This window comes from Gymnogyps californianus, chromosome 2, assembly GCF_018139145.2.
Source record: "Gymnogyps californianus isolate 813 chromosome 2, ASM1813914v2, whole genome shotgun sequence".
NCBI classification, from domain to species: Eukaryota; Metazoa; Chordata; class Aves; order Accipitriformes; family Cathartidae; genus Gymnogyps; species Gymnogyps californianus.
Window position 1 is genome coordinate 158,141,584 of NC_059472.1, and position 22,577 is coordinate 158,164,160.

At 34.7% G+C, this 22,577-nt stretch overlaps 1 protein-coding gene across 1 annotated transcript in view; it reads right to left on the bottom strand.

The window, feature by feature from the left end:
* The window catches only part of UBE3C (ubiquitin protein ligase E3C), a 79,295-nt gene that overhangs the window by 50,872 nt on the left and 5,846 nt on the right, over positions 1–22,577 (bottom strand). Inside the window, exons 2-10 of the mRNA XM_050915866.1 lie at positions 17,946–17,999; positions 15,500–15,574; positions 14,661–14,807; positions 13,793–13,908; positions 11,736–11,893; positions 9,460–9,613; positions 8,464–8,684; positions 8,031–8,185; positions 5,758–5,945 (exon numbers count right to left, since the gene is read on the bottom strand). Coding sequence (XP_050771823.1) covers positions 5,758–5,945; positions 8,031–8,185; positions 8,464–8,684; positions 9,460–9,613; positions 11,736–11,893; positions 13,793–13,908; positions 14,661–14,807; positions 15,500–15,574; positions 17,946–17,999 — 1,268 coding nt within the window. The remainder of the gene's footprint in view (positions 1–5,757; positions 5,946–8,030; positions 8,186–8,463; positions 8,685–9,459; positions 9,614–11,735; positions 11,894–13,792; positions 13,909–14,660; positions 14,808–15,499; positions 15,575–17,945; positions 18,000–22,577) is intronic.

The window sequence follows — 22,577 nt, forward strand, 5'->3', positions numbered from 1 at the left end:
AACTTTAAAAAGAGTTGGGAGCTTCCAGAGAAGTTGCATGTTGGTGATCATTACTAAGTTTGAGTCAAATTTGAAGCAACTGCAGCTAATGCCAGTTTAAGATAAGTTTTATTGTAAAATTAAGTTGTATTTTAAATATGTGGAATTCTTGAAAAAATTTAACCTGAATTTGATACATGGGAATTTCACTTCCTTCTAAAGTCACATTATTTTGACATTTGGGTGGAAATTATGTAAGGAAGGGCTTATTATATCTAGCTAATTTAGAATAAGGATCTGTATTTCAATGTTTAAATATCTGAATGATAGATAGCTCAGATGTCTTGGTTTCTGAAATGAGAAATTTCCTCAGTGACCTTCAGTTTTCAGCCTCATATTTGAAATGAAAAGTAATTTGGCACAGTGCCGTTAGGTCTCATAGGGCTTCCAAGTAAAAACTTTTTAATTTTACAATCATCCCTGGAAATTATGTAATAGTTTTAGCAGAAATGAACAAACATTATGGACACTGAACCTATCGTAGTGTAATTCATTTTTTCATTCTAGCAATATTCAGCAATAATGAAGGGAAAAAAAGGACAAACCTTAAGAGCTTATAATAATAACCTTTGTCTAAGTTTTAGCCATTTTTATTCCATATCCGTGATTCAGGCAGTCAATTGTAGCAACTGCTATATTTCATGGCCCGATTCCAGAAATGCTGAATGTATTCAACTTTCACACTTCCCTTCCCTGAAAATCTGGTTAAATACAAAAATGCAAATTTGGTAGAAGATGTTATCATACAGCCTATTTTGTCAATATGAAATACCTATGAAATACGAAGCAGATGAATTCATCAATTCTAAAGTTTCCATAGTTACCAAAAATAAACATGAAACTGCAAACTAAACACAGAAGGGTGAATTAGGCCTTGTGTTACAAAAATTTTACATCACTAGATTCACCTGAAATATAATCCATTGCAAAAGGAATGACAGTGGAAACAACCTACTATCCTCCCCCTCCAAGTATAGAAATTGGCTTTCAAAGTAGAAGATAACAATTGTAACAAAAAAAACCCACAACGCAAGGATGGCCTTGAAAAGTCATATCTCTGCAAAAGTTCAAGAAAGTGGCTGTACTAAAAAGTTTTAAAAAGTTTCAAAATGTTTGGCTTCACATTGAAAAAAAAAAACCCATGAAAAAGCCTAAAAAAATTTAAATTAAAAAAAGTAAAAAATAAAAACTTTGAGAATTAAAATAGGTCAAAAAATCTACCTCATTTGGTCTTTTTCTTTGGCAGAGAAAGGATGTGCATCTGCTAAAAAACAGCATTTCCAGACAGAACTACATCAAAATGACATGCAAGTGCAAGATAATAATTCCTGATAAACTGCAGAACATTACAGGGACAGCTTATATACACTGAAGACAAAGCATTATCAATCCACAAAGTTTAGAGATCAGTTAATGTAAAAGCTTGAGTGTCCATACAGTCTTGATCACTTTTTCCTTTAAAGAAAAAAACCCACAAACACTAGAAATCAAAAAGATCAGACAGTATTTCTTTTTATGTACATTTTTATAATCTAACTCAGGGGTTTCATTTTCAATATTTGTACTATTCTAAAAACAAACCAAGTGGCTGAAGTTTAAACCCTGGGTTTTTACCCCTCCCATCTGGTGGTTGTGCATCTTGAAAATCTCACTGCATACCACCAACTTCTTTATTATGAGATTATACATGGTTTTATATAATGGATTCATTAATAGATTTTCTGTAAAGTTCAATATTCAGATTTAGCGCTGTAGTTTGGGAGAAGAACCATTTTTCTACTACCAGAAAGGATAAGTTCCTTTCAAGTGAAAAAATGCACAGTGTCTCAGTCACAGGCTATGATAGAGTTAAACTCACTCCAGTGATTTCTGTTAAGTATCTATTTTAATCATACCAAATTAAATTGTCTGCTCCCAAAAGTAAGTACATAACAATCATTTATTTAGAACCTTGTTTCTCTCCATAGGTATCTAATTGTCCACAAAGGCCACATGATTTATGTGTACTTGCCAGAACAGTATTTTGGGCACTTCTGGTTTAAAAAAAAGTGTCAAATTCCTCCTGCGCAATGGGACAGATTAAATGACCCATTAAGCTTAATTTAGCTGAGGCACCACTACAAGTTAATTAGTTAAAGGCAAGATTTTCAGTCTAGGTCATAAATTGGGCCCAGTTTCCCACTGAGACCATTTAAGTTAATGAAGAGAATACACTAGAATGAGAGGAGCTCGTCCAGTCTGCGAAAGGTCACTGCTGCCAGGGCAGCGGATTTTGACACTTCAGAACTGCAAGGTGTCACAGGTATGAGACAGCACGCAAAGCCATCGTTAAATGAACTATACCACTCTTTAGGCTGCTTTATGCTTCTGCCTCTCTTTGTATTGGAGCAAGATTGTAAAGCGAAGCTCAAAAAAAAAAAAAAAGTAAAAACTTCATATACAATGATTCTGGTTTTAAGAAAAACACAACGGTGTAAGAACATTCCCTAAAGAATTACTAAAATAGCCTCATGTAAAGCCTAAGTATCTTCAGCACACGTATGAAGACAGGCTGCTCATATTACACCAGAATGTCAGTTTTCCAAACAATTTTCAACCACAGGTTAAGATTAGCAATGTTATGTTAATTAAATAGTAGTAATGTATGGTCGCTATGAAACTGTTAAACCAAGATTAGTAATCACTCTGGGGCACTCATCAGATGGCTGATAGTGACTGAAGTCCCAGTACAAGCACAGTTTCCATCACTATTTAATATTAAGCAGTAGTGATGACCTGAAGTCTATGGTATTAAATTACACTCCTAAATATTTTGCTGAAACAGAATTTACTAGTTATTTAAAGTACAGTTTTGATGAACAGAAGTCTTGCAAATCTCTTTACAATGAGAACTGCGCTCCAAGACTCAAGTTTTCTCTTTTTTTTTTAATAACTGTATTCAATAATATGTATGAACTTTACAGTGAAAAGATGAAAGCCCTGCCTCTCTGAAAACAAGTACAATTCCCAATGACTTCATTACAATCAGGATTTTACTCTACACCTCTCATCTGGCTTACCGAACACTAGCTACAGCTAGGTTTTTCCAGTCTTGTGCCCTTTTTCTTTAATTGGGCTTGACTGCATCTTTCCAGAATTTATTCAGAATTTATCAAAATTCCTAACGACTAACCCAAAGCAATGTGCTTTTCCAGTAATCCACCTTTGGATCCCACCACCCTCTGTAGAGGATCAGAAAGGAACTTTAGAGGCTGGCCCCTTCTGTTCAAAACTACATTGTACTTTTGGGTATTTTGTTCTGTTCTCTCTTGGTCTCTGTTGCAAAACTAAAGAAACTGCTGAGCTAATGCAGCAACACCAATGTTCCTAACACTATACAATATCATCATCAGTCAAATCAAAGATGTCCTGAGAAGCCACAAGAAGAAAAAGCATTCTGCTTTAATGGAGTGGCATAAGTCTATGAGTTTCTCATCTTTTTTCAAGAAGGAAAAAAGCCTCAGAACTACTAAAACAATACAGAGATATTCGTCGTTTCCTCCTTTCCAAAGCCTGTGTTAACTTTAGCCTAATTTTCTTTACAGTTATTGAAAAGTTCTTTTCAGTTATTACTCTATTTAGCATGCCACTCTGCAGATTTGCAGCCTTTATGGTTCTAATTATCATTATTTTCTATTACAGTTGTAAATGCTGTTAAATAAGCGAAGTCTTTGTAACAACCTTTTCAATCTTTTAAACCATTTGACCCAGTACATTTCCAAACAGAAAATAAAAGAGCATTTTTGAGCTCTTAGAATATATTAAAAATAATTTTAAATAAATTATTTCTTTATATTAACTATTATTTCTACATAGCTTAACTATTTCTACATGGTTTAATTAAATAGATACACTTTACTCTGAATATTAAGTCACTTAAAAGTTAGTTTCAAAACAAGTGAAGCATCTTTCAAAAGACTATCATTAAATTTGACAAAATCACTTGCGCAATAAAAAAAATCATCAGGCAATTAAAAAAGTGGAAATTAGTGACGAAAAATCTTTTAATTGTCTTTTGAAATGGCACAATGTTTACTACCTTTAGAACAAGAATCAAATGTCCTTTGAAAAACACTCAAAAATAATATTTAGAATAGCTGCTTGGTAACTTAGGCCAGGTCTAAAATGCATTGAGAATAGGACAAAAGATTGACACCTCCTGACACGATGATGCCTGGCAAACCCAACACTTATGATTGACTTGAAAGTCAGAACTAGTAATTAAATGTCTACTTTAATTTACCAAATACCTGTATGAATTAACTTCATTTTTATCATGAAAGTAATTCCATTGGTATTACTGACACAAAGCTTAGTATCTCTACTACTTATTTCTAAAACTGGTACATTCAACTATTTTGGAGCTATTCAAAAGTTAAAATTTGTAAATTGCTTTCCATTATAAGATGTTGAGTAGAGCTTTCATAACTCCTGAATTTATCCAATGTGTAACTAGCTTGTTATCACAAATAATTGCAAAGACCCAATATGGCTTCTCAGAGGAAATAGATGCCATACTCATACAATTAAAGTTCTGTGTGACTTCTTTATTCATTAAACACCCTTTTCCACACAGTTCACCAACAAACCTCCAAGTCAAAGCAGTGATGCATTTAAACTCAGTAATTACTATCCAAGGCAATGTACTACTTGCAACAATAAAGCGGGCATACTAATTCAACTGCTGCTATGATCTTCAGGTCTCACATCCTGCTCTAATGCAATTAGTCTACAAAGAACTAATTACCCTAATTGAGCAATCACAGTTTCACTGACATCTTACTTCCTCTAACAGCTATAAACACCACTGGGCTAAGATAGCACCTAATTAGTTTTCTGTATCACTGTTTACAATGCAGTTTGAATTGATTATGTTTACAACATTCCCTAAATACTTACTTTACTACCAGCAACTACATATGTATTCAAAACTACTTGCACCAAAACAGTGTTAATACTTAGGGGTCCCAGTCTGATAATAAAAAGGTCAAAAATCTTCTTCCATTGTTACTGACATTTATGGTTTGCAGTCTCTGTAAAAGAACGCTGTACAAATGAACAAGTCTTATCTCCATCTCAGGTGCCAAAGCCCTTCCCAAACAACACAGTGATTTTCAATAGTTAGGAATCGTTTTAATTTGTAGCAAGAGAGGTCTTGGCTATATATTAAAAAGGGTAGAGAACAAGTTGGTTTCAGTGCTCAGCTAGCTAGACTGTGGAATCCATATCACTGAAAATTTTAAAAACAAGCTAGGCAAACTTCTGCTAGAATGACACTTAACACTGCCTCTGAGCAAGGGAACGGATAAACTCCTTTCAAGAATCTTTGCAATCCCTATTTGTGTGTGATCTTCACAAACACTACCTGTTCCATAGTCCTCAACGTGGTGATAGAATACTAACTTATTTGCAACTCACTAAACAAACAAAGAGTTTATACTTTTGGATTCAGTGATTACTCCAGAGAGAGCACAACGAACAAGAAGAAAAATAAGAAACAGAAAGAATCCACTCTTTGGTTTGCCTGGAATTATTATTTAAATTCTGAAATTCTTATTTATTTCAGCTGATCACAAAAGAAAACACAGAAAAAAACCCACAGGGTATTTAAAACAAGCCTATCTACTAAAACCAATTTTAGATGTACTACAGTTCAACATCACTATTATTTATACTTGCCTGACTTTTGGCACCATCATTCGGTGTTGTACCATTAGCGTGTGGCAGATTGATGCCATCAGGGTAAAGACCTCTTCACTAGCTGAATCTCTCCAAACCATATTCAGTAGAGTGTTTGTCTGCTGCTTTGTATCCAATTTCTTTAGACACTCCTCAGTTATGTACTGAACTGATATTCTCCCATCACCCTACAAACATATTAAAGAAAAATTTGCTTTAAGTGTTTTTAATGATCAAGTATCCCCTTTTTAAAAAAAAATAATACTTCAGAATTTTACTAGAACATAAAGTTTTCTTGTACAAGAATTAAAACGTAAGCACATATGTATATCCGAGTAGCATTCTTCAAAGTATCAGACCCAAGAGCCAACTTAAATCCCTAAGTAGGCAACTGTTGTGTTGTGGTATCGATCTTTTCACTTAGGCCAGTGGGAAATACTCCGTTTAATGTAAGCATGTTCTGCAACACTCGGATTCAATAAGGCAAGATCATTTACTGGCATAAAATATGCGAATAATCATCTCTTCCCCACTGACATCAGTCAGCATTGGACGTGAAATCCAGAAATGGATGTCTACTGTAAGTTCCTTTACAAACAGTATTTTCACATTCATAATCCATGGGTTAACAAACAACAAAAAACTTCTGGGTGGCTAATACATGTTTGGGCAGTACCAGAAGTCTACGAAGAGGAATGCTTTCTCTTGGCACAGAACTGAGTCGAGCTCAACCTTTTCTTTTCCTGATTTCCTCTTTATCTTGCCGCCAACAGAGCAAAGCAGTCTGGCTCATTGAAGGATCCAAGTTATTCAATTATGAATTTTAAGAAAGAGGGGTTCCCCAACCACCCCCTCCTCTTTTTTTTTCTTTTTTTTTTTTTGTAAGATAGGCATGCATGAAAATATGGAATACATAAAAAACTCACAGGAGAAACCCACAAAAAACACATTGCAGTAAATAGTATTATGTATTAAAGCCTACTCAGAGCAGATCTTCTCTAATTTACAAATTACTGTAAGTTACCTGTGAACAGAAAATTATGCTTTGTTTTTACCTAATCACCTTAAACATCACCGGTATCTCTAAGCTACAAGTAGAATCTGCCAATATTTACATCACATACAGTGCATGCGTGTCTGGCAAATTAAGTACTTTATTCACACTGTCTTGGTAATGATTTTGGGATAACGGTAACACACTGCATCTAAAAATGCACAAGTAAAAGGTTGCATGTATTCCCCAGCAGTATGGCTCTTTATAAGAGGTTACTCTCAATATCAAGGTCTTAAAAATGCTCCATCTTTCAGAAACGTACATCACCTTACATGAAATGTAAGTAGGCATTATAGGAACAGTATCTCTTAGAAGAGCTGGTACGCTTTTGCTTTCAATACTTAACCAAGAAAATGCCAGGAAGCCTTAGAATGCCTAAGACAGAAATCCAGAATTCCCAGCTCAGCGTGGGGAGGCAAAATAATCTACAAGACTTTTTTTTTTTTAATGAACCCTAATTTCACCTAAATATGGTGAAATTTCACACATTCCACAAAGAAAGACTGCACATTGCATAAGTCCTTCGAATGGTAGTGTCTTTTGAGAGATTATATAAAGGCCAGTAAGAAACTGTTGAGTTTACTTCTCTCCAACTTTGGTTGTTCAAAGCCCTGCTCCGAGTGTTAGGAGGTTAAAGTTAACACAGATTCATTTTACTGGTGGAAGTTTAAACTACAGTGAAAAGTTCTATTTATAATACATTCTCTAGATATTATTACAGAAAGCAGGTGTTCCCCCTTTGAGGGATTTCAAGGTAGTGGATATATTTAAGTACAGAACTAATTCTACAGGGTAAAGACTGTAGCTGAACTTGTAATATTTCCATGAGAAAAAAAAATGAAGATACTAAGTTGGAAGATCAGATTGGTACGTTTCACGATATCTTAGCATCATCATGGACTTAAAGAATACAGAGAGTAATACAGTCTCTGTAAAATACAAATTTAAAGAGAAGTTTAAACTTTTTTTGTTAAAGCTCTGTCCTTCAACACACGCACGCTACCTGTACTTTTTAAGATTTCTTATTATAGTAAGGGTTTTGTTTTTAATGTAAGCAACCAATTCCATTTGCTCACAGTGAGCCATCTATTTTTAAGAAGTAAACATGCTCCCTTCTACACGTAGCTAGAAAAACACCAGACTTACAGTGATCACGTTTTTGCCTATATTTGCTGCTGCTATAATACAAATTCATTGAAAGAAATTCTATACTGCTTACTGGTGTAGTTGTCATTTTACTGATCTCTTCATCCTCATCTTCAGAATCACTGTTTGCATCTTGACAATTTGTACCAGCAGCAGACACAGGCAGCTGAGAGAGAAAAGTCTGGAGTACCCTCAAATACACAAGAAGTCCTTCCTCTGAAAGGGATCCTATAGCACATACATTGAAATAAAAGATCATTAGCCAGATCACACTGTACTATAAAATATATTTTACCAGAAATACCTGACCAAAACACATTGTGCCAAATCTTCCCCAATTCAGTATATTTTTTACTGAAAAGGGTAAGAATAGCTAATAAAACAGATGTCTCCAATACTTCCACAAACTGTCCTTTTTGCTTGGCAACGAACCACGTTGTGGAAATACATAACAAATTAACTCCAATATGAAAAAAAACAATGAATTGGCCATTCAGCTTTCTCACCCAAATATGTTTCTCCAACTGTTAACACAAAGTAAAAAAGCCATGGGGCTTGATCACTTCTCCTTGAACATCCACTTTCTGCTAATAATAGTGCATTCAGAAAGAGTTCATAAGGGAAAATGGTCTGCACATCAGCAAGCGCTGGAATGATGAAATGGAATATCTGATCTGTAAAAGGTGCTGCCAGAAACTCCTCTGTGAAGGCTGCAAAAATCTGCTGCCTGAAATGAAGAAAAATTGTCTTTATAGAAAACATAGGCAAAATTTCCCACAATTATATCCATGGAATAATAGATCAATTTGCAAGTTTGAACACGTCCATCAAGAAGACTGCAAAGATACACTCCATTAATCCTGTGCTAATAAACCAAATTTCTCAGATTTCTCAAAAATGAACTTACACTACATCCTTTTCCTGATGATCTTACATGTAATTTTATCCTTTAAACTTTTCATGAACTCACAGAAAACTATTCTGAAGTTAAATTCATTGTTTATAATCTTGAAATAAAAAATAAATTAAAAGCACAGTCTTTTTTTCCCCCAAAATACTACTTTAACACAAAACACTATCACATGTGATAGAGTTTGATTTTTTTGTTCCATCTTTCTACATACCTGACTTTCTGCTTGTAAGCTATGACTTAGTTATTTCTCTCCATAAACCTCAGCTCCTCTGTCAAAGTTCTTAACTCTAGAATTCTTTTCATCTGCCCTTAGCTGCATGTCTGCTCCCATCTAAGTTTTCCCACGCCTATGTTCCTACGTATTGTGATAACTGCTATTCTCTGCGCTGTTTATTGTAGTCTTCAGCATTCTATTGCCTTTTTCTTAAACACACCTGAAACTACATTGTTTCATCGATGTACAGCATTACTATTGCAAATAAATCAACAAACTGCACTGAAAGAATAGCTAGACACTCAACAATAACAAACTGCGCACTTCTGACAATAACAAACGAGTACACAAATATCTAGTATTATCTTTATTTACCTTGCACCTTCTGGACAGGAGCTATATGTAAAGTGCAATGGCTTCAGAACATTCTCCAGAAGTATTTTTGCAATAGGGACTCGAGAAACATCAGAATACTCAATACTCGAGGGAAGCTTATTGTTAATTAACAAATAAAGCGACTTGTAGTAGCCTGCAAATAAGAAATATCATTTTTTAAATACAGTATTATTTTTCTTCTTTTCCCTATAAAACAACTTATATACTTAACATTAACTTGAAAAATACTTTACAATTCATTGCATGGAGCTTTACTTAGGAAGACATTTTAAAATAGTTCAAGTCACATTCACATAACTAACAGGATATACCAGCAACCTCTTTGGAAACATTACTTTATAAAATCATACATAGATATTTGCATTCAGAGTCAGTTTGATTTTCGAAGACAGATCACTCCTGCTCATGAAGTGAATAATTTTATTTTTTTAAACAATGACCTATGAAAAAGATGTTCTCTTCTCTTCTGAGTGACTCTAGTCATGTTTTTGACCGCTGTCCTTCCACCCTTTCAGAAATGATGAATTTCCCCCTCTACTCCAAAACATGACTGCATCATACAGGTAAGAGTCCTGTTGGCAGAATGTCTCAATTCTATAAACACCTCGCCTTAGCAGGCTGAAGAATACAATTACTGTTTCCAAAACACGGATCTCTCAGACAGTAATAAAACGCATTACCACCCAAGCCATAAAGACATGTGTAGAGGGTAATCTATTTTTGTCTCACTAAAGTACAAATGGAATCACGTGATTTCATTCTTCTTAAACCAACTTCCTCTTCCTCAATGAACTCCTAAACTAAGATGCAAGCTCCATGACTACAGGAACCACTGTAAATGCATAAATAGTGTCGCATCATTGAGAGGTCCAGTCTAAGACCCTTTGTCGGGGACTACCTAACTTGGCATACAATGCAACAAGTGGAAGTCACCATAAAGGAATAACTTAGCAATGCTGACGAGACGCACGTGGAAGACAAATTATATGCAAACATGTATACTAATAAAAGCTGATTACAGATTCTTTACAAATTAACCACCATAAATGATTAAGGGACAGAACATTCGTAGTTGCACACAAATGCTTTTTGTTTTCATTATAAGTGATCAGAAAGCTGAATTTTTTTAACTAAAATTTATCATCTAACATTTTGATAAACTTTCATGTATCAGTTGTGAGGACTGAATATTATGTTAAAAGAACAAGTATAAGTATTTTTGGAAGATATATTTATTATATAGTAAGCAATGAGACAAACACAAATACTTCTATAGTTTTAGCTATGCCTAGGCAAGTAAAATAAATGTGCTACAATAAGAGTAATTTTTTCTCTCACAGTGACTTCAACGTGTAGTAGTTAAAAACAAATCCTTAGTAACAGGATAAGATAGCCTAGTCCACTGAATGTACTTTAAAACTTACACAGAATTATTCCAACAATTTACTAACAAATTGGAAGGTGCTCTTTTTGCGTTTTATACCCATGAAGCTGGATCCAAGAGGTTTATTTCATCATATTTTTGTCTTTTCTCCCCATCCACAAGTCTTGCAAACTCAAGCTATGGTATCAGAAAGCCAAATTAATTTTTTTGCACATTCCCAGAGTAATACAGTTTCTTCGAGACAAAACATAATTTTGGTGATAACTACACAATTCATTAACTTTCAGTATGTTTGCACAGGTGTAACCAACAGCAGTTTAGCAAACAGTTTTGCCGATGATGGTACATGGGAAATAAAAGCCGGGTCACCGTCTCTTTGCTAAGGTGTCTCTACTGTTAGCAGGATCAAAAGGTAATGCCAATTTACGATAACAATGAACATTAGCAGTTATAGTGAACAGTACTCCAACAGAACGCCCAACTTTTACACAACTAAAGCTTAGATCTGCCACGGTGTGTGTGTGAGTGTGTGCATGTGCACATGCGCGTGTGTAAACAGCTACTGGAATAAAACTTTTGTTATGCAATATCCACCTACTCTCAAAATCTGTGGTAACAGTCTGTATAAGTAACTTGGTAGAACATTCAATTTATAAACAGAATTTCCAAAGAAATCAAACAGTAATTTCTCAAGCAGCAATCTCATTACAAGCAAAATATCCATCTAACGTATAAGTTAGTGTATGCAGCACTTAATTCATCATGTCTGTGGTAAAGGCAAAAATGTGATTAAACAATACGGTCTTCAGGTATTACACATTCTGTTTAATTTTTGCGTATTTCCCAGAACTCCTAGTTCCTAGCTACTCACCTTTTTGAATCATGTAGTGCAAAATTTGTTCAATTAATGATGTCACATAGCTGACATCTTGTAAAACAGGCAAATACGTATTCTCAGATGAAAATACCTCAAGCATTCTCATAGGAAGTGCAACATTCAGACTGTCATCATTGCAATTTTGCAATAGCCTATAAACAAAATGAAATCAAAATTATTTAACAAGATGTTTCTTTTATTTCACCACGGGCATTTGTACACTGATTTAAAAATAAAGCTACAAAAAACTTTTCACATTCACCTTAAAATAATTTATTTCTACTTGGTTTCCAAGTGTTCTCAGTAGTTTAGCTACATCTTTTTGTTGGCACCTTTATAATAATAATACCTGATTTCAGGGTTTCTATGAATATGGCACTCTCTCTTTAAATCCTACTAAATTCTTGCTTTCAATGACTTGAACGTTTGGAGGTTTATTGCATGAACTGGAACAGAAGCAAAGAATAATACATGTTTTTCCAACATGTATTACTACCCAGATTAAAAATGAAGCCATGAAAGCCCCAGAGCAATACAGCTGGGAACAAACGCTGGGGAATATCATATGTATAACTAAAACAATATGTTTTTGATTACAGACTGAAATATTAAAAATACAACCATTCTCATCCTTTTAGCCAGTTGCTTATGAAACAACTACCAGTAACCACAGAAATGGTGAAGATTAACAGCCTGTTTAGAATTAAAAGGATTTGTTAGTATGAGATGTATATAGGCACAGTTGCCCTAACAATGTGCTTTCTTTCCCAGCCATTCAGAAAGATGGGACCTATCAGCAAAAATTATTTTGACACCATAGCTAAGACATTTCACTAAACAGAAAAAAAGATACTCTGACAACAAGACCTTTTTTGCAGATGTAGCTGCAATCAAACTACCATTTTTTGCTACGATATTACAGTCACCTTTTTTTCCATAGCATCAAATGCTACAACTTCTCATGAATCTGAACTTATACCAGGGAAACACTTTTTGACTACCTGTCCCACTGCTTGCTTTCTGTGCTTTTGCAGAAAATTAAAAGTAGCTCAGAAAGCAAGTATAGACACCCATCATCAGGCTGGCAAGGTAAAGTTAAGAAGAGCTTCTTCCTCCATTCTCCCTAGGAGACCCAGTCAGGAAAAGAGCGGGAATACTAACAGAGCTGCATTTACAAAACCACAATTTCAGCTGTAGTGAAAATGTACAATTCAATCCAGTGACACCACAGCTGTGTTCCACTGTACGTGGACTTTGAAGCCCACCACTCAAGTCTTCTTTAGTATCTGGTGTCACTCTCTATTATACATACAGTATACACAATTATAAGAACACAAGGTTCAGTGACTTGAATGAAACAATCTTCTAAAAAAGCCTCAACGTTAAAAGGAAAAAAAAAATATTTTAAAGCTCTGGAGAGTGTAACTAGTTCCTATTATTGATAAGAGCAAATATATTGTTTTCTAAAACTAGGCTTTAGATGCCAGCTATTCAAGTCGCCTTGACAGATTTACCTTCCTGTGATCCTCCCAGGATCCTCCCACTACAAACAATAAATGTACTGCTGAAGCCAGTAACGTAACTGCTTAACACGCCTTAAATTTAAAATAAAGTGTGAGGAAAGGCATCTTAAATAATATTAGTTTTAAAACAAAATATATCCAAAGTATATCCTTGGAACATTCGTCTGACTCGGATAATACCTTCTAATCACTATCAGATCCCAAGAAAACCTTCTGGTTTCCACAAACATTGCTAATGATATCACTATATGCAAACAGTTTAGAACATACTTAAGCCTAAGCTTCAGCAGGGCATCCCTTAAGCACATGTTGAACTTGAAAGTCAACGGTGCTTAAGAACATTCCATTGTTCTTACATAGGAACAAGTATTCTACACCATGGTCTACACCATATATTTAACATAAACAGTCCTCTCCACAAAATAAATTTACATTTAATACTTCACCTGCTGCAAAAAGAAACAAACAAGTGCCCAACATAATTTCTGAACACTTTTTAGACAGTAGCACATAGTAAAAAGAATTTACCTGCAACACAGCCCCAACAGTCTTTTTATTTGGAATAAGCAAGTAAGTCTGTCCGGACCATCCAATTGCTTAACAAACTGAGAACTCTGTTTAATTAAATTCTGACACATCCATACCTGGGAAAAGATATGCACAAGTTTACTGTTTATAACAACAAGTTATATTATTTATTGCAACACAGACATTAATATTTCAATCCTGTTTTGGATATCTTTGGAGGACTTGGACAAAGTAAGACAATCATGTTCAGCTGAGAAGAAAAAAAAAATTGTTATGCAACATAAACTACACAACTGCTAGTACTAAACTTTCAAATTTAAGACTGAATTACACTTACAAATAACTTTACCCTTGCAACAAATTTATCTGTTAATTTTTTGTTTTTAAATAGCCATAATTCTTTAATGTCCATTATTGATACCCGCTATGAATGATACTTACTTGTACATTCAGGAAGTTTGCAGTGACTTTGCAACTGATATGCCAGCATTATTGACCAGTCAGGAAAAAAAACCAACCCAAACACCTTAGGAATGACCAGAGGGCTAAGTCGAAAATATTGTTTAAAAATTAAATTCTAGTAGAAACATATTGTTTTTAATAAATTAGTGTGAATAATACACACAGGATTTTTCAAGGCTTCATTTCACAGATTTTGTGTGTGTGCACATATAAAATCTAATTTTAAGTTATTCTATCTAAATGAAAAACAGCAGAGTGCAGGCCAGCAAAAGCCAGAATTCTTAAATGAATTTATGAAAGTGGTCAAAGCCTTTTTTGCATCCCTTCAAAATCTTTTAAGCGAAAGAGTACTTTAAAAGTGCATGAAATAAAAGTACTACGGATCAAAGTATACAACAGTACTCACCAAACGCTTAGAATCCTCATTCTGTCTATAGAAAAAGAGTAACTGACGAACCAGAAGAGTCAAATTAGCTCCATTAGCAGTGGAAAAGGTTCCTCCAGATTGGGCCAAATCAGCACAGCGATCAAATTCACTTCTTTGGATAGAATACTGAAAAATAAGACATGCATCAATATATCAATAATGGTTATGATTTAAAATAGAGATGCAAAATTTTAAAAACTTCATTTCAGCTTCCCATCCAAAGTGGCTGCAAAGTAGTAAAATGGATACAACACATATTTGTTAAGAGACCAAAACATACGCACAATATCAGTTAAAGCCATAACTGCTTTCTGTAATTCAGAAAGTACACACTGCAACAAATTTGTTGCTTTTGAAGTAAAGAATATCACATCAAACATTTTCATCTAGTTTACTCAATAAATATTAGCCAATTTAAACAGATATAACTCTTTCTTAGATAATCTACGTAACAGCAGCTTAGAAAGAACATCTCTTTGACTTAAACTACCACCTTAGCCACACTGGAAAAAAAACCTCTACTGGTGTGTGAAAGCTGCTAATACCTAACTGTTCTCATTTGCTTTGTCAGCTCAAAAAAACATTGCGTAATCCCATTGAAGTCCACTGTCACAGACATGCTTTGCGGAATAAACATCCATCTACTAAAATATTGAGGTTCAAATGAAAATGTCAAGAGGGAAAAACAACTTCCACTTTGTGGGCACACATAATACTCAAAAAGGTGAAGATTTTTCAACGGATTTATTTATTACTAGAAAGTCTCATTTTCGGCAAAACTGTTTTACATCTTTCTAAATAAATAAATAAGTACTTACTTGATGTTTTCTGTCTCTGTACCCTCTTACAAATGACTGGATTATTATTGCATTTTTCAGCCTCCGCCTTTCTTCCTGTAAAACAAAGAAAGAAAACTGAAATCAACATCGTGTAACTGACTCTTTTCTACTGTTCTATCAAATTTCCTACTATTTTTACAAATCAATATTTGTATTCAAAGGAATTTTTTTAATGAAAATTAAGCACTAATCACTAGTAAAATAAAGTGTTTGAAGGTTTGCATCCAATACACATAAATCAGGGAGAAAGCTTTTTATGTTTTTCAGCATAAATTTACCATTAAGATATTGCAAAAGAATTTTTAATAATAAGTATGTAATACTACAGAAATCAAAATAAACACACTTGTATTTTATTAGACAAAGTCTTAATACTAAAATGTTGAAGAATTCATCAAATTCAATGACACCATTCCTCTTTCTGCATAGATCAGCTAACACCAAAGACCCGCTTACTTGTTTCCATTCAAATAACATACCAGTATTATGAGGCTGGTGCAGTTTAGATGTGGGGGGAAAAAAAGAACAAACCACAAAAAAAAAAAAATCAGTTATTTGGAGACAATACTGCTGTCAAATGGAAAATGAGGATTAATGCTTTAAGCCCAGGAGCACAATATGGAAATTAATAAAAATTCTTGCTCTCTCCTTCAAACCAGACATACAAAGTGAGTCATTTTATGATGGCTTCCTCAGTAGCTAGAAAGAGTAGTTAAAATCATCCCTTTACAATGGCTCACTTTCTGAGGAACTGAAAGCCAGCTTGCTTAAGGTACTGTGGAAAGAGCACTCAGTGAGTCCCCTGACAACACCCCCAGCATATCCCATCGCAATAAATATCTAAAGGAAGTGGCTACTGTAACTAGGTTTCTAATGATGTCCACATAGTTTCTTAGGGGATGGAAGAGGGAAGTAAATAAAACAGTTGCTCATAAACCTAGAGCTACAAAGCAGTGGTTGAAGAAGGGAAAGTACAAAGATTGAGAGTAAAAATCAGAGAAGCCTGCTCTGAGAAGAGAAATTCTAACCTAATCAATCCTTGAACTATAATGAGCCCATAATTCTGAGGGCTGCCAAGCAAAACAAAACACCAAAATGTTTTTATAAATTTCATTAAAGTACATTTGGGAAAGTTCACATAAACTTTCAACTCGCAAAACCTTGATTTCTAATTTATTGTCCCATAAAGACACATCCAACTTAAGAACTTAACCTGAACTGACCAGAGAAACACCAGATGAAATTGCTATCCAATGCCTATTTTATTTTTCTTGGAAACCCCGGTTCCTAACGCAATTTCTCTGAATAAGCATATACTTGACAGACTCTAATTACCTCTAGAGCGTGGACCAAAAATCAAAATTTTGACAGGCCAAAGGATATTCTTCTCTCCAAAGTATCTAACAGTAAAAGTGCAAAGTATGGGGGCAAGCAGGAGAGAGTTTCAATTACAGAGAGGCCCTGTCTCTTCATAATCATAATGTAATGCTTGACTAAAAAGTAGACATGTTCTCCTTTTCTCTAGGTACAGGCTTTATCCTAGAATACATAATTGTCAATTAGCAACCCATAATTGCAAAGGTTTTAAGTCTGAGGTCACTGCTAAGATTCTGCTTTTTTTTTTTTTAAAAGCCGTAACTGATTTTATTCTCAGAGGAGTCATTCATATCGGGGGGGAGAAATGACAAAATAAACATATTCACTTTAATTCCATACTACTAAATTTTGTTTTCATATTGCCACATATATTCATGTTTTAAAACTGGTGTTTTTTCCTTTCTGGTGTTTTTTCCTTTCAATGCCTATTCCTCCTTTGCATTATTCCAGACTGAATTATCCATGGCAGTAAGCTTCCATCACAAACCAGTATTAAAGTTTCCTAAAGCCTCATGCATCAGCTTCTCATTGCTCCTCAATTATCAGGTGATTTCAAAGCACTTTAGGATGTATTCAAGTATCATTGTTCTGATTTTACCTTCACAGAACTGAGGCACACACTGGGAAAGTGAATTATTGAAGGTCCTCCAAGAAACCATAGCAGAACCAGGAGCAGAAGATAATTTGCTGAGACCAATCCATAGTAATAGATTATGGACAAGGCAAAAAAAATGCAATTTACTAGACAAATACCTATCTTTTCTCAACAAAGACTAGATTCAATGAGCACCAAAATAAAAGGACAAATTCCCTTTGCACCCAGTGCATGCTTAACTACCTTCTTTTGAGATGAAAATCACTTCTGGGAAGCATCTTAAAAGCAGTCAGTTTGTCAATTCTAGTATACTGGAAGACTATATAGAACTTGCAAACTGAAACAAAACATTCCTGAACTAAGTATGACTGCAGCAGAAGTACTTCGGACTGTAAATGTTACTACATCAAAGAAAAATCTAGTGTGCATGCAAATGCTTACAGTCTACTTTACCTCTCGTTTTCTCCTTTCTTCCTGAGTACGATGCAGGAGAGAAGCCTTTTCTTCCTATAAGGCACAAATAAAGACACTATTGCATTTTCATTCAAACGTGATTCAAATGTGTTCATGATGTTTAATCTAGAGTTCACTTTGGGGATTGTTCATAATATGTAATAGAAAAAAAAATTGGAGAAATATAAGTGTTAATCATTTTCTGTGCTTACAAATACAAGTAATGCAGCCCTCTCAAAAGCATAGTGACGGAGGGAAGCTATGTAAAAAGAAAAGGGACAGGCAAACAGCAGCAAATTGTATGGATCCCTGTCCAGGTTTGTGTTCTCAGCATCCCAATAGTCTAGGCAAACATCATCCATTTATAAATGGGGAAACTGAAACATAACAGGGTCCCAATCCTACCAGGTAGTACCAAATGTTTATCGAGTGTTTTCCTTGCTTGAAGTGTAAGTCACTGGCCCAGGTGCGTACAGCAAGTTGTGGCATGTTCAAAGTAATCACATACTGTTCCAAGGCCCCATGCTTTTCTCTAACTTGCAAAAAAGCATTAAGCTCTTATATTTACTTGTCCTTTTCCTCAAAACGTGTCCGGAAAAGATGTCAAAACAGACTTATATAACACAAACGGTAGGAATTTTTTCTTTTAAAATTTTGAACTCTTCACCCAAGTTAAGGCTACAAACTGAAACTTTCAGGACAGTGATCTCTCCGATAGACAAAAAGAAAAGAATACTAAAGTATTCATGAGGCCTCTAAAGAACAATACCATTACAATAGAAAACCTGTGCATTAGCTTTTAAAACACAATCTTAAATCAGTACACATAGATTACAAAATATAAACAAAGCTTTATTGGCAAGAATCTCTTACTGGATGGTTCTGTGTAGTTTCCAAGGAAATACACAAAATAATTCCTTTTTGATGCAGAGTATTCAGCTCCCATTGCAGACAATAAGAGTTGAAAGTACCCTGGCACCTTTCCAAATCCAGTCTAATACAGACAATAGATTTAAGGAAACTATTTTCTTTTTTTGCCTCTATGACACATAACTACTTCCTTTTTCTCCCTATGCCCTTATTAGTCTAGAGAAGTTAAGAAATAAAACACATTCAAGCTGAAAATGTATTATATCTGAATACATAAAAATAAAATTGAAGTTGGCAAACAAATGTTTATAAAATATTTAACCACATCTAAAACAACTGTGCTGGAATATTTTCAATGTCTATATGCAGATAAAAAACCTGAGGGCAGAACTCTTCTACATTTCTTTTTTAACGATACAGAGGAAGTAAGGTCACGATTCCCCTAGTTTCTTTAGCATAGAAAATACTTTAACGCAGACCACCAAAAGAGAATGAAAAAAGAAAAACATAGATGCAAAAAAGGAATTTAAAATTGGGTTTGTATTTCAGATCATTTACTGGAGCAAGCATAAAGAAAAAAAATCCCACAAGAAGGTTAACCATCTTTTCCTCTAAAGACAGTATTTATGGCCAAAGACACCACTAACTACAGCTATTGCCCTCTAAAGACAGGTTTTTTCCCAAGTGTTAAACACAGTATAAACAAATCATACCAAATTCCATACATAAGACGATGTATCTCCACTCAAGCAATAGGAAAGGCTTCAGATCTGCTTGGTAATGTGAGGCAAGAGATTCTGACCTCACACACACAGAAAAGACAAAATAACATACTAAATTAAGAAATAACCAACAGATGGCTAAAAGTTTCAGGACTTTTTCTAATAGATTACTTCTTTTTCAACAGCTGATACCCAATGCATTAAAGAAGTTAGTAAAATGTTCCTATTTAGAAACGATCAGAGTGACATCTCTTCAATGTGCTTGGAGAGTTTCATTCTGCAGGCAGCACCATGTACAGAGCATTTCTGCTTAGAAGCAATGTTGCTGAATTTGTCCTTACACTTCAGAGCGGATTGAAAGAAAAAGCAAAAGAACATACAGAAAAGGGAAGACAAATTGCTACATGTGAGTGGAGAAGAGAATCATACAAAAAAATACAAACACAGTAAATGCAAGGGATTAGTAGATAAAGGAAAATAAGCAGCCAGAGGGCTTATCAGAAACAAATAATTTTAAGTATTTGGAGAGGGGGGGAGATATAAGAGGGCAGCATATCCTCACTTAGTGTATCACCAGCTTTGCATCGATCAGGAATCGGGTATCTTTGAAGCAAGCACTCTTTAAACCAATCCACTTTAAAAAAAGTAACAAAACTTTAAGTTTTTAGTCACTGTGACATACCTCCTTTGAGTATTTCTAAGGAAAAACACCAACTTGCTAAAGTATAAATTAAATAGAATAGAGGAACTGTCTTAAGACAAAGAATAAAATATTCAGGTAAGTACATCCCACCTTTAAAAAAATCATTATGGGTCAAATAATACTGTTATTCTTGTTCACAAGACACACATAGATCAGAAACATAAAGCAATGGAATCATAACTATGACTAAAGAATATATTTAAATTAAATGCAAGAAAAATATATCTCCTTCAGAGTTATTCAACCCAACTGGAATACACTGTCTCTTCAGAAATCAAAAAGTAACAATAAATATGCAATAGAAGATAAACCTGCTGTGGGAAAGAGATGAAAACAACTATGAAATAATCTTCGCCTACAAAGGGCATTCTAACAAAATCATTTCTTGAAGACAGTTAACTGCACAGTCATCTCTGAAATCCTCCCTGCCTTGCCTCTTAATAGACAGCACAGTGAAAAAGAACTAAACTCAGTAGCTGTTGCTCTGTGGCTGGTGAATGACAATGGTGTTATGGTAAGTGACATACATTTGACAACTCCCATCTATACAGTCACGTGACTGCTGACAGCTGCAGCCGCTATTCCACCACCTCTTCCTGCCCACCTACAGCCAGAGCTACTCACAGTACGAGATCGTCTGACAGTAACTTCCAAAGATCACACCTAGCTCATTCCTACTCCCCATCTTCCTTGCCTTGCTTCTGTGATGGTCATGCTATCTTCTTTCTTCACCTGCCTGATACGTCAGGTATCAAGTCTACCTATCAAGGTAGGCAGTCAGACATTTTAAGGGGAATGAAGCATTAGCTTGTCTCGATACCTTCAACCCTAACTCAAAGGAGCAAAAAGCCATTTACTGAATCAAATTCCCAACACTTTCTATGATAGTCTTCTTTCTTCATGATCTTGGCCTCCAAAGTGCAGAACAGGGAGTACACTGTGTGTTTCATGCAACTTTTACTATATTCCTAGCAGTCCCTTTCCTGTCTGCTCCCTCCTCCCACAGAAGATACTGGTAAAGACAACCAACCTCGGGCTCTAGTATGCAAGCTGCAGGACCATGAAAAGCCCAATTTGAGAAGTTTTCTTCACCAAATATGTGAGGCATGATACAAAGAAACTAGAAAGCAAAGAAACAGTATGTGGCAGCAAAACACAATGTGACATTATGGATGATGACTCAGAGTAAGACAGAAGGGGGAAAGAGGAGAAAACACGGAAGCAGATGGAGGACAGTATACAGAAAGCAAAGCTTGTGACTACTATCAAAGAAATGTTAATTAATATTTAAAATGTTAATTTATACATCAGGATAAAACTGCTATGTACCATACTATTCATCACAGCAAAGTTCGAAGTCGCACCACTGCTGTGACAGACCAGTTGATGAGAACAGCCGCACCCGGCAGTGTAACAATGTCAATGTCAGTGCTTCAAAAACTCCAATTAAATACATACTGGGAAAAAAATTTGAATTAAAACTGCTTTCTTGTCCTCATTTTGCTGAAATACACTATTTTGTTGCAAAAGTATGTTTACACAACTCCTAGCCTTTACATATCCTAGACAAAGACTGAATAACATAAACACACGAATTACGATTCTTTTTGTCCTGCATTTTAACAGTTTGCATTGAGAGTGATAATAAACTTTCAGCCCTCTTGGCTCAAAATTCAAGTTCAGAAAAAGAAAATGTGTACATAATTATTTTTTTTCAAATACTTCTAGTAGTTGTTGACTCTTTTAAAATCTGAAATTGAACACTCCTGGACAGTCATGTTAATCAAGCTATCTTAGCTCCATACAAGTAAATCTAAAACCTAAATATGTTAGATGCAAAGGTGAAACTGAGTAATTATTTTCAGGTACTGTCTAAACACTGAGCACATTTAAAAAAAAAAAAAAAATTGGCACAAAAAATTGAATTTTATTAATAAATGTTTGAGATTCATTTGTACACCACAGGGGTTTATTTTCTTTCTTTAGTTGAGAATGCCATTCTATTTAACATTACAATAGATCATGCAAAGTACAAGGCATGACTTTTAGGAAATTTTAATGGAAAAACAAATAAGCACTTGATCTTTTAACTTTTGGGGACAATTATAAAATCTTGTACGGTTTTCATCTACAAAACCCAGGAACTCGTAGGGTTTTTTTCCTTAAAATGAGGAACATGACTTTTCAGATGAATTTAGCTTGAACCACATAAAAATCAATAACTCCCAATGCAAATGAAGTGACCTAAGCAATTTATAGAATAAAATTCCTTTCAGCACAAGTATTTAATAAGTCCAACAAATAAAAGGAAGATTTTGTAGCGTTTATTTGTAGAGA